The sequence below is a fragment of the Carcharodon carcharias genome, chromosome 14, assembly GCF_017639515.1.
Source record: "Carcharodon carcharias isolate sCarCar2 chromosome 14, sCarCar2.pri, whole genome shotgun sequence".
NCBI classification, from domain to species: domain Eukaryota; kingdom Metazoa; phylum Chordata; class Chondrichthyes; order Lamniformes; family Lamnidae; genus Carcharodon; species Carcharodon carcharias.
Genome location: NC_054480.1, coordinates 114665927 through 114679567, shown reverse-complemented (window position 1 = coordinate 114679567; position 13641 = coordinate 114665927). Strand labels below are relative to the sequence as shown.

Genomic DNA, 13641 nt, shown 5'->3' with positions numbered 1-13641 from the left:
AGTAACCCTGCTAGATCATTTGGAGCACAGACTGTGAAGTGAGGAGTACATCAGGTGTTGAAAGCTGTAACATAGCTGTGGAAACAGTAATCCATGTTGTCAAGTTAATTATTTTTAGCTGGTGCTAGCCTGGTACTTACCATCCCTGCCAGGGCCAGCAGTGCTGTCTGTACCTGGGTTAGATTCCCATTCTCAAAAAGGTCATTGGCCTCAAACGTGTCATGTGGTTTGATACCATAATTCTGCATCGCTTTGATAAAATTGGACAAATTCTCGAGCTGTTCAAAACAAAAATGGATTAATTCTCAACCTCAAAGAATTGAATGCGTTTTTTATGATTTATATTTGGCCTCAGTTCTGACTTCCCTTGTTTATTTTTCAGCATAAGCTGGATTTCCTTTCTGAACTCCATTTAATGTTTTTTGTCCCTAGAGGTCTCCTCTCCACCACCTCCCCCCCGTCCCCCAACCCACCCTTCACCAACCTTAACCATCACCTCATTAGAAAGTTCCAGCTCTTGCCTCAAGAGCTCATCCCCTTTACACTCAGATCACTCTGGCTGCTCTCCTCTGCTCTGAGGATTGTACAATATATTGTCCTTTAGGGGAGGAAATCTGCCATCCTTACCTAATCTGGCCTACATTTGACTCCAGACCCACAGCAATGTGGTTGACTTTTAACTGCCCTTTAAAATGGCCTAGGAAGCCACTCAATTCAAGGGCAATTGGGGATGGGCAACAAACACTGGCATTGCCAGCGATGCCCACATCCAATGAAAGAAGAGAATTTTTTTTTAAAGTACTTACTAAACATTAAATGAAGGGAACTCACATTTCAGAGAAGCTGGAACTCCAGCAAATAGGTCATTAAAATCTTCAATTGCTTTCTCTTCCTACTATTACAATCAAATGTAACATTTTACCTGATGCCAGTTTAAAGCTGTCCGGTTGATTTTCTTCACAGAGTTGGGCATAATTTTGTTCATGAGTCTATCAGTTGGAGAGAAGGAAAGGAAAAAGGACCTAGTTACACAGGTATAGCTGTGATTTATATTCACAGGATTTTAATATTCAGGAAAATAAAGAACCATCAGTACCACTGATTTACAATGACTGAATAAGCCAAAGTCTGTTTTATTCCATGGGATACTTTGGTTTGGTTCAGTGACAGCACTTTCATCTCGAATCTGAAGATCATTGGTTCAAATCCTACCCTAGAGATTTGCATACATAATCTACACTGACAGTTCAGTGCAGTACTGAGGAATATGACATTTCTGGAGGTGCTGTTGTGCAGATGAGTTGTTAAAGCAAGGCTCCATCTATTCTCTCAAGTGGAATTAAAACGTTCACATAAAACTATTCGAAGAACAGCTGAGGAGTTTTCATGAAATCCTGACCAACAGTCATTCCTCAGACAACAGCAATATGATGATATTAGTTGCAATAAGACTGAAATTTGATGAAAATTGTTAAAAAGGGAGGGGGAGGGTGTTGTGGTGTGGGTGGTGGGGAGGAAAGAGAAAGCATTGTGGTGTGGGTTGTGGGGAGGAAAGAGAAAGCGAGTGAAAGAAGGGCAAAGGGAAGTATTAGCCAAATCATCGGAAGAAGTACTGACCCCTCCATACTTATGAAGTGCAAGGGCCTATTGCATTAAGCATCCTTCTGGCTTGAATGGTTCGGTTGTAGACCAGGAAATCCCTTTATCTAGAAAGCATCAGGGAATCCCCCTCAGTTCTTCACCATTAACCTGAAATGCTATTGGGAGCTATAAAAAAATGCTCAATACAGAAGCACTGGAGGCAATGAATCCTGCATCTTACTGCACCATGCACCACACTGATCACTGTGCAGTGGCACCAGTCCCACGTCACGTGGTGCTGTGTTTTAATCAACATATAAATGAAGCTTATACATGAAATATGATTTAATTCTATCCACAGCTATAGGCCTCAGCCAGTCTGAATGTTCATTGAGGTTATTACTGGAGACCACTGCATAGAGACAGTGTCAGCGGACTGTCAATAGAAGTACCCACTGTTAAGGCCAGTGTAAAAGCAGCTTCAGCATAGGATAATCACCCATGTGGTGGCATGTATCCACTCAGAAAAAAGCCACAGCCAAAATTACATGCAAGAGTAATAAGTAACTGAAAAAATATAAAACCTAGTTTGACAATTAGCCCTTTAAAGCAGAAAATGCTATAACAGCATCACATTGCTGAGCTCAAGTGTGCACATTCCTGTTCAATTTAGCAAACTACAGCTCTGCTCTTATTTGCCCACAGACAGGAACACCTCTGGGGTAGTGACTCATTGATCATCCCACCCCAAGCAGTTAGCTGACCTGAGACAGAAAAGAGGCAGAGTTACTACACGACACAGCTCCCTGATTAGGGGAAGGGGGGGAAAAAAGTCAACCAGGTTCCTCTAAAGGGTTAACATCAGGAGCACCTGATACTGATGTAACTGTGATGCAATGTCATGATTAAGATACTGAGATCTGGTAGGAAGTAGAAGTACAACCTCAGATAGAGTACAGAGATGTATATAGATTGTAAATAAACGGGAATGGTTTTTATGAATAAGTCTATGGCAGCATTCTTAGGGTAACAGGCAAACCCTAACAAAACCCAATCTAGACCCTAAACCCAAGAAGAAACACAGTGCCCACTCCTCTTTCCAAGCATCTGTCCTGCATATATCAAGCCCAGTTGAGGAGAGAGTCAGGATCAGCTGCAATGCTTCCAAAATTGAAGATCCCACCAGAACCAGCTTCGACTCATCAGACAAGATTGCTCCCAATGAGCTATGGCTACCACCCAGTAAGTGCAACAGTCCTATTATACTATTCAAGTTGTTCCTAAATCTTTGTATTTTTTTATATGGGGAGGGCCTGACTTCAATTGGCTCTGCCCACAGCAGCATAACTGAAATCCAGGAGATCATGTTGTGGGGTTAGGGCCTGGAAGAGAAAGGCTGCAGATGCTGACCCATATCTAATGTCCTCTGCAATTTCTTTTAAGTTACTGTGGCCTTCAAATTATTTTTGCACTGCTGCATGATAACTTAAAACAGGCCAACTTGTGAGTGTGGCCTTCACAATGACTTTTGGGATGCCACATGATTGTGCAGTTTAGAGGGAACTTGCCTATATCCTACTGCTCCCTGTACAGCCATGAAGGCATCAAAATACCATGTGGCTTGACATCATAAGGTTTAAACACAAAACATGCCTACTACAAACTTCCATTACAGGACAAAAAGTAAAACAAACAACATGTTGATCTACAAATTCCACTCTTGCTACATTAAGCTTAGTAGAGGTTCAGTAACACTGCTGCTTCCTTCACAAGCTCTGACGTATCGGAAGTGCAGACATCGCTGGGTGTCAGCCATGGGCTTATCCTTCTAATACAAAGCAACTTCACACACAGCATGCTCTGCAGTCTTGAGCAAAATGTGCAACCTACAATCAACAGTGAAACCCGACTTTTTCTTTGTTTGTTTCTTTGTTTCGAATCATTTTGAATGTTTCTTTGACTAGTGAAGTCTGGCCATGGTTATCACTAACAGTTTGTAATCCTGGAGCAAATAGACCAGACCAGAGAAGCAGTTTCATTGTGAGTATCAACCATCCAACTGATACAAGAAAGACCAGAAAAAGCTACTAGCCTGCACATAGGTGCTACCAATACATGCTTTAGGATGCCTGTAACATATCACCAAGGTTCAGAAGTGTCCTTCTCCAAGGGTTGGATGACACATGCAAAGCTGGAGTGAAATCTGCTAACTGTAAGAGTCTCAAAAGAAATGAGTTTGGGGAGACTTCAGTTTCTACCGGGTGCAATATCAGAGTGCAAAGCTGCCCCTAACTTGACAATCTAAAGCAGAGGCCACAGCTGGAAATGGAAAAATGTCAGTGCTGTAATCGGGGGACACACATCAGACGGTGAGGTTGACGTTGGAGCTGAAGCACATTACTGGTATAGTGTAGAACAAATTTTACTCTGCATCTGATACTCTTGCTGGACACGGCCTGGAAGTGTGAGCTGCTGAAATGGAATGTCCCAAATGGGAAAGTGTTTGAAATTCAGTCCTCGCATCCCTTGATCAGCAAAAAGCGATGTGTAAAGTTGTTTCTCTGCTGCCCTCACCTTGTTCTGCTTTTGTATTATGAGCCATCATCAAATGTGATGACAGCTCAACAATTGAGCCACATGCAGGAAGAACCTGTGCTAGAACATGCGAGTGTCAGAAATCAGTCGACTTGATGAGGCAACAAGGAAGTGATAGAGCTTTACTAGTGACGCCTCAGATTGGGGGGTGGGGGGGGGGGGAAAGAGTGGGTCAGATAGCCTCAGCCAGGGCACCAATCAGGATGCAACAGTTAACCTCAGTGCCTCAAGACAAATATCAGATTTGCTTGTGATGCACCCTACCCCACTCCCACCCCATGGTTGAACAGCCCAGCGACTCTGATTATATAGCGTTAAACAAAGAACAACTTTACTGAAGTACTAGAGGGTGGATGTAACCCCATTGAACATAAACCAGCATCTTAGAGAGTGGGGGTTTTTGGAAAAAAAAGGAGAAAATCAAGAGGCAGGGAAAATAAGACCAAATTGTTTAGCAAATTAATGTTTTGTCAAATTGCCAACTTATTGACAAATCAGAGTGGAGATATAGTACTCACTCGCAAAGGATTACACCATCCTTCAGACCTTTCTGAAAGTTGTCCCCAATCTGCTTCCCAGTGATCCCCTCAATCCAGACTCGCAGCTCTTCCTCCTTCTGAGGGTCATATTTCTGAGCAATCTGCAGAAAACAGGACACAGATCAACCTGATGCTTCCCTTTATGATGAAATTATGAATTTGTTCTTTTACATGTGGTTACCCAACCTCACCCTGAACAGCACAAATGAAATGCTTCCCTCAGAGTCAATTACCAAAACAGAATAGAAAGAACTCATGAGGAACTCAGGAACAGCCCTGAATAAATGGTAAAACAAATCTTAAACAAAGTGAGTATTGTTATGGCATATGGTTACAGGAGTGAATCATTCCTACTCCCATTACTTTTAATGCATACTTAAAACATCAGAAGCATGAGACTGGTGCAGTGAGGGACCCAAGTTGAGGAGTGGATATTGAGATAAGCTTTTATTCTTTTCATGGATATTAAATAAAAAGCCACATCGGTGACCATTCTGTCCCTTTCCCCATACAGGCATTGAGCAATGTAGAAAACACTCACTGCAAATCTGGACCAATCTACAAGCCACTACATCCAACAAGGCTATCACCACACTAGACTTTCTTCATATACACTTTTGAAATTAATATCAAGCTCATTCATCATTACAACTTCAGGTCTAATGTAGATTCTGCTCTTCATCCAAATGAAGTAAAAGGGCCTGGATATCATTAACAGCTCCAAGATCACTATTGGTGAGAAATGGTTTCCAATTACCCAGACAACTTAATGAATAGTTTCATTCTCCGAAAACAACTTCTGTTTAGCATATTAACCATTCAATGTCAGGTGCTCCATCTAAGAAGCCCTGTGAGAACACAAATTGTTTTAAACAAAAAAGGTATAACTTTTTATAAATATAGAAACAGTCAGGAAAAAAAAGCCTTGACATCAAAAAACACGCTGACTTTATTTGTTAATTCCTGTAAGTGCTTGGATTCTGCAGTTTTGCAATCTAAAGTCAGTTACATAAATTATTTATTAGGTGATAAGTTGTGGAAATTCAGTGAGTGCTTAATACCTCCTTCTTCTCAACATTGGAATTAACGAACCTTGAGATAGGTAATGGTTCTAGTTTATCACAACCCTGCAAGTAATTCACGATCTGTGTGAATTAAAACGTTCCTTGCAGAATCGTAACCCTGCTTTTCGCATCTACCTGTAAATCATCTTAATGCCCGTTTTGAAATAGATACCTTAGATAGTGCAGCACTCCCTCGGTACTGGTCTCAAGTGTCCACCTAGATTGCACATTCAAGGCCTGGATTTGGGCTTCAACTGGCAACCTTCTAGCTCAGAGGTAAGATTGGCATCAAGAAAGGCTAGGGGAACATTCAAATTGCCCGTGCAGTTACAAGTGCTACAAACAAATAAGATTATTTTCGGGGAAAATCTCTGATTAAATCAAAGAGTGTCAAAATGATTTCTCCAACCCCCTTCCCATGGTTAAGCAAGAAGTACACCGCCTGTTGTGGAACTGAGTTGGGTAGACAAGGAAAGCCCCAGAATTGGTCCCCAGTCTGTTTTGGTTGGTCACTATCAGTGAGCAATGGGGCACTACACATGCATGAAGATACTGCTTGTGTGACATATGGGAGGTTAGCAGGTACAATTACACCAATTTCAAACTTCATGTATCAGTATCAGTGGATAAATATAAAAGTAAAATTCACAGATTTAATCAATTCTTTTTTCCCCCTTATGCAACTTTGAAGTAGACAGCCCTGCATTTTGAGTAAAGCATCTTGAGGCTTGTAGGGCAGTAGTAGGTTGGACTTGAAAACAACTTTCAAGGTGGTTGGGAAGTTTATTAGCAACTACTGTACAGAAATATCATTCTCCAAGACATTAAAAACCCCCTAATGGCCCAGTGTGGGGTTGTCCAAACTGTCACTAGTGGGCCACAGGAAACCCCTCCCCCCCACGCCCCCAAACCTCAGCATCTTAGTGGGGAATTCAGTGAGATTTTTCTATCATCTTGGGGGTTACCATTGACCAGAAATTGAACTGGACTAGCCATATATAAATACTGTGGCTACAAGAGCGGGTCAGAGGCTAGGAATTCTGTGGCGAGTAACTCATCTCCTGACTCCCCAAAGCCTGTCCACTAACTACAAGGCACAAGAGTGGAGTGTGATGGAATACTCTCCACTTGCCTGGATGTGTACAGCTCAATAACACTCAAGAAGCTTGACACCATCTAGGACAAAGCAGCCCACATGATTGGCACCCCTTCCACAAACAATCAATCCCTCCTGCACTGACGGACAGTAGCAGCTCACCAAGGCTCCTTCGACAGCACCTTCCAAGCCCACAACCACCATCATCAAGAAGGACAAGGGCAGCACATACATCACCACCACCTACAAGTTCCCTTCCAAGCCACTCACCATCCTGACTTGGAAACATATCACCATACTTTCACTATCGTTGGATCAAAATCCTGGAACTCACTCCCTAACAGCACTGTGGATGTACCTATACCACAGAGACTGCAGCAATTCAAGACGGCGGTTCACCACCACCTTCTCAAGGGCGAAGAGGGATGGGCAATAAATGTTGGCTTAGCCAGTGACACACTCATCCCATGAATGAAGAAAAAAAAGTAACAGGACCTGCATTTAAACTTGATGAGGCCCACCATCAGGCTCCATGGTGTGCATGTAACACTTTTGAGTTAAAACAATTAAACTAAATTAACAAAATAAGGGATAAATCAAGCACAGCCCCTAAGTCAGGTCAGCTGTAAAATCAAAGAGAAAGTTTAAAGGAAACTTAAAAACATTAAACCAAAATGTGATTAAAGGGGTCAATAAAACACCCCAGTCCCCATGGTGCCCACTGGGCACGGAAGGCCTCGAGATGCCGGCAGACACCGCGTGCTCCCTCTCCAGGGACACCCAGCCGCGAATGTAGCCGCGGAAGAGGGACAAACAATCGGGCGGGACTCCCCCCTCGATCACCTGCTGCCTGGACCTGTTAATGGTCAATTTGGCCAGGCCCAGGAGCAGGTTCACGAGGAGGTCCTCCTCCTTCCCGACCCCCTTCCGCACTGGGTGTCCATACATCAGGATTGTGGGACTGAAGTGCAAACAAAACAGTAACAAAAGGTTTTTTAAATAACTAAAATGAGAAGGTGGACATACCTTGTCTGGTAGATAAATACACACCAAACTAACAGAGGAACATACCAGCTTTGACCCTGATTGGTGCTATAATTATCTCTCTGCAGCCACAGTGCAGGATTAGGGTGCTACAATTGACCTTAGCATTCCAGGGTTAGCCAAGTTTGCCGCCTCAGATCATTATCCTGCTGGGAAATACATGCATGGAGGATGAACTAGGGCAGAACTAGGCTCAGTCAAGATTGCCCCCCACCAAGATCAATCAGCCAGCCGACAGTGGGGATTTCAACTTACAGGTGGGCAATGACCATTTGCGAAGAGGAATTGGATGATGCTGAGGATCCACGGAACTAGCCCCCAGGAGGAGTCAGCACTAAAAAGGGACAGACAGGGCTCTTGGAGTTTTGAGGAACATGGAGTCACCAAGGTGGGCCTTGCTGGTGAAAATTGGATCCAGGAAACTCAGGCTGAGTGGAACGACTTTTGGAAGACACTGGAAGGTTTGACCTAACGTGACAGGGAGAAGGTAAGCCCCACTGGAGAGCTGAGTTAATTTGGAACTGTCCCTGTAATGCTACATGTCTGCCAGAATTGCAGTGTACGGTAAAAAGGAGTGCAAGATGTATCTTGATTGCATTAGTCAGTCAATGCAAAAGTACCTTTAGTTTTATGTATTTGTTGCTTGTTCAGTAGTGCTTGATTTATTGTAACAAAAGTCACCATAAGTCTTAAAAGGTGAAACCTTGTCCTTTGGTACTTTGTCACTCACTTTGAAATTCATCTCTTTTGAAAAGCTATCGGTCTCTACAGGGATTATAACAAATCCTAAATAACCTCCACATCTGACTCTGCAGTCAGCACTCCCAATGAGTGTACACCTGGATTACAGTCTTGAAGGATTTACCTTCAGTTATAAAGTTGCAAACTTTGAGCAGTTCACTCTCAGCAGTGGTTCTCTAGTTGGCTCGGAAAGATACAGGGAGACCAGCTTATAGCAAACTGCTTTTCTGGCCTGTATAGTGAATGAGCGTACTGCAACCCTTCAGCCAATTTTTAGTGAAAAAAGACACCTCTTCAACCATCAAATCACTTCATATTTCCACAACACCTCCCAAATCTGCAACCTTCACTGCCTAGAAGGACAAGTGTATGGGATCACCACCATCTCCAAGTCACACACTTGGACCTTTATCTGCAGTTCCTTCATGGCGGCTGGGTCAAAATCCTGAACCCCACCCCCGCCGCCTCTAAGAGCATTGTGCAAATGTGCACACCACACAAGAATTAGGAGGAGTAGGCCTTTCAGACCCTTGAGCCCACTCTGCCATTCAATAAGATCACTGTGGTCTCAACTCCACTCTCCTGCCTGCCACCCCATAACCGTCAACTCCCTTATCGATCAAAAACCTAATTCACTCAGCCTGGAAAAAATTCAATGACCCAGCCCCCACTGTTCTCTGGGGAAGAGAATGCTACAGACTAATAACCCTCTGGGACACAGACTGCCACAGTTCATAAAGGCCACCTCCTTCTCAAGGCCAACCAGAGACAGGCAATGAATGCAGATCTTTCCAGCATTGTGAAAATAAATTAAATGAATTGATTGCGTGGGTCATTGCTAAAACAGAGCGAGATGGAGGCGAAAGGGAACTATTACAAAATCACCTCCTCTATTACACATGGAGGACATGAAATTTCACTATTTTTTCCTCCTAGCCCCAGTTACCCTGGCTATTTCAGTTACTGTGCTGATGGTCAACATCAGAGCCTAACTCTCAACACTTGGTGCCCATGTTTAATCATGAAAAGACTGTCCCAGACAGTGTGGAGTGGTCAGTGGTCTGAGTAAACACACACAGATTACTGAGGGCCACACATGAAGAATGACCACTTGCATGAAGCACCAGAAAAGGTGGGACCTGTGCCTCAAGTGCAAAGGAGGGACGAGGAAAGTTAAGGGAATGTAATGGGAGCTGGACTAATTCCAGCTGCTGCATTCTGAAGAGATTTAAGCAAAAGTAAACTGGCAGCAGATTAAAGCCTGTACTGCAAAAAAAAATTAGAAGAATTAAGAGAACAGATGCAAACATGATTAAAATGAACAACAATTTCACCACCCCCAACTAAACCCCTCTTAACACGGTAACTGTGGAACTTCCGAACACTGAGTAAGTGAAAAGGATGATAAAACATTGAAGCACCCCCTCCCTTGGGGCTGTTAAATGATGCAGCTAATTGTTCTCTCTTCAGCCCCCAGATTATCTTCTTTGAAGGAGGTGTTGATGGGGCAGTAGTAATTTCATGTGCTGTGACAAACAGCCTAAATGTTGAGTTTACAAAAGGATTAAGCAATTAAGATATTGTACATGGATGACAACAGGAGACAGGTGGTGTATCTGCATCTCCGTCTCCCAGCTCCTCCCCTTGCTCCTTTCTTCAGTGCACACATTTCCTTAATCCAATGCTGGAAAGAACACAATTCAAGTTCCTGGCTGAGTTTTGTAATTGGGAGTTAGCTTATGCTACATGGTGAAAGCCTGGTGATACAGTACTAAATGGCAAAATCTCTTCTTTGCATCAACATAAACATACCAATCATACAAGGATTGGTAAAACAACAATGTGTGTTTTGTTTTTGTTTTGGATTTCCAGCATCTGCAGTTTTTTGCTTTTATCTTAATGTGAGTTCTTTATTTGAAGATGAGGCTATATACAAGTAGAGTTAACTAGTGGGCTAAGTAGTATACATGCCTGATCTCAGCTGCTGCTGCTTGTTGATTGGATACAAGTCATGGGACTAGTACATCACATACCATCAAGGTGGTAGTGATTGACAGCAGTTTAAGATATGCCCCCATTAAAGGTATATATACATTATGTCAAGAAAATCATACTCCAAGGTCCCTCCCGTCTCTCCTGTTTTAACAATGCCAGCTTCTGTTACATAACAGGCAGAGGAATTTCCTGTGGACATTCTTACATTAATAATATGCCCATGATCTGAGAGAGTTGGCGAGGCAGAAAAGTTTAGCGAGGGATTTTGTAAGGTGGGAATGGGATGGCTAATGCAGCCACCAATGGTAGGGATGCACAAGAAGCCAGTAAGCAGACAGGTAAATTTGGAGTGATTTGTAGGGCTGAGGTTAGAAATTGGGAGGTGTGAGGCAATGAAACAACGAGAATTTAAACTCAAAGTGTTGAGTCTGGGAACCAATGTACATCAGCAAGGACAGAGGTGATGGGAGAGTGGGATTTAGTACAGGATAGAATATAGACAGAAGAACCCTGGATATGCTCAAGTTTAAAGGGAGTGGTGAATGGGAAGCCAGCTAGGAGAGCATTGGAACAGTTGAGACTGGAGGTGTCAAAAGGTATGGATGGAGTTTAGGTGACAGATGTGGCTGAAGTAAGGGTAGAGGTCATATTACTGAAGTGGGCAGTGTTTGTGATAAGATGATTTGGGGTTAGAAGGCCAGCTCAAAATTACCAATAGAAATAATTACTGGGGAATCAAAAGGCCACAAGGTTTAGGGCTTATAGAGTGGACACTCTATGACTTGCCCTAAACTGCTCTGTGATTGATTGAATACCGGACCACTTATTTAGGAATCAAATAGAGAGAAATTAATCCTGCAATGAGAATGACAACACATAAAAACTCAGCATAGGAAATCATTCAGAGGCTTTAAGGCATTGACTGGCAATCAGCTGTCAATCTGTTTTCTCCAGTCAAGGTTCAGGTTTGTGTTGTGGCACATTTTCACAGCTACTCCCACCAGGCCTATGTCCAGTGGCCATTCTTCATGTTGGCCAAGATAGTGAGTGTCAACAGAATAGGTAAACATGGGGGTAGGGAAGCAGCAAAGTTTACTGTCCTCACAACAAATCAGAAAAGGGGAGAAGGGAACAGTCTATCCCACCAGCTGCATGTAGTGTTCCCACAACTACAAACCAGGGCTAATTATGGCTCATTTCACAAACCCTCCACTGGGAATAACAAAGCCCCAGGCGGAAATGGCTCACAGACAAAACTTTGGCTCACCATTAACTGCTTAATTATTTGAGGGAATACAGCCCCTCAAGGTCCAGCAGGCAGAATAAAGGGCCTGGAACAATGGATATGTGCACATATTGAGTAAGGGTAGGATTTCCCAATAGCCTGCTGACATTTACCACGTGAGCTCACAGAGTCACTCAGGCACCACGGTCAAAATCTGGGGAACACTGGGTCCTACAGGTCAGAAACAGGAGAAGCTGGAGGTTCCACCACAAGTCAATAAAAGAGGAGCAGAGTAAACTAGAAAAAAAAATAGGGACAACCATATGGTCACAGGCAGGCAAGTTAAATATTACTATAACTATTATTCATGTTCAGGCTTCAACATACTCAAATATTTTACATTTACCAAATTATATACCAGTACAACATGGATCATAGAGTTACTGCTGAGATCCAGAGAGCAACATTGTCTCTTGAGGAACTAATGCTTTATAATTTGAACCATCAGACACTCGTGGTTAAGAGATTTGCTGATCAGTGAAAGCTAACCAAATAAACCATTGTAACAACTACATCAGCTAACAGGTTCCATACCTGCCAAATCAAACAACATACTGAACAAACAGAAATAAAGTGCAGCTTTACAGTGACTGTGGGAAAATGCACCAAGTCTGGTTCCTGTCAAATACCAATTCTTAACATATGAGTTTAAGAGTGGAGAGTCAACTGGTTATTTAACTGGGTTGGGGAATAGCAAACACTCTGGCTAATTTTAACATTCCTTTCATTCACTCAGGACACTGATCAAAAAAAAGGACTTGCATTTATATAGCGCCTTTCATGACTTCCCATAACACTTGACAGTCAATGAATTATTTTTGAAGCATAGTGGAAACATGGCATCTAAAATGCGCACAGCAATCTCCCACAAACATCAATGAGATAATGATCAGGTAATTTATTTTTAAGTGATGTTGCTTGACGGATAAATATTGGCCAGGACATCAGGGAGAACTCCCTTGTTCTTTTTTTAAAATAGTGAAATGTTAATTTAATTTTTTTCTAAAAAAATGTTTGTTCTTAACCACTATCCAGTGGATCCTGCAAGAAAGTACATGTGCGGACATTAGAGAACAGAATTAGACTGTATGATTCACCCTGTGATTGAATAGTTGACCACAATTCACAATCTAGGTTAGCATGAGAAGGCTACTTGTGTCAGGCTGCTGGTGACCGCAGAATCATATCCCTGTGAAATAACAGCCCCCAAGAAATACCCAATGCTGTGACAGCCCAGGGGAATACCTAAAACATGTACACAGTTACAGAACTGGAGAGTGATTGGAAGCTTCTGTGCAGCACTAGCTGGACCAGAGATGGACATGAGTCACTCACAGCCTCAAAACATCAGTGCAACCACACACTGTTCAATAAACAACTTTTTGGGAAGTTGGTAGAGAGTGTTATAGAAACAAAGTAAAGAACTTTTGAATTAAAGATTTTCCTTTGCTCAGTTTATGAGTGAGTGATGCACCCCATAAAAGATCACTACAACCTGGTGCTTTAGTTGTAAAGAAGAGAGCTGCTTTATTGGGCGAAAAGATTTGTGTTTTACAGTAAGGCATGACTAAGATACTGGACTTATATTAAAAACTCGTCAGTTGCAACCGTGACAAACCAGAGTTTCACATCCTCCTCCAATTGGAGAATGTAGGTTTGAAACAGAAACAACGTGCGCGATGAAGGGGATTTCCTTGCAGT

General features: G+C 42.6%; 1 protein-coding gene across 4 annotated transcripts in view; it reads right to left on the bottom strand.

Annotated features, from left to right (window-relative positions):
* The window catches only part of LOC121287094 (calponin-2-like), a 29628-nt gene that overhangs the window by 5572 nt on the left and 10415 nt on the right, over nucleotides 1-13641 (bottom strand). For all 4 annotated transcript variants that reach the window (XM_041204615.1, XM_041204617.1, XM_041204618.1 and 1 more), the window contains 3 exons: nucleotides 4695-4816; nucleotides 923-989; nucleotides 141-278 (listed from right to left, as the gene is read on the bottom strand). In XM_041204615.1, the coding sequence (XP_041060549.1) occupies nucleotides 141-278; nucleotides 923-989; nucleotides 4695-4816 (327 nt within the window). The remainder of the gene's footprint in view (nucleotides 1-140; nucleotides 279-922; nucleotides 990-4694; nucleotides 4817-13641) is intronic.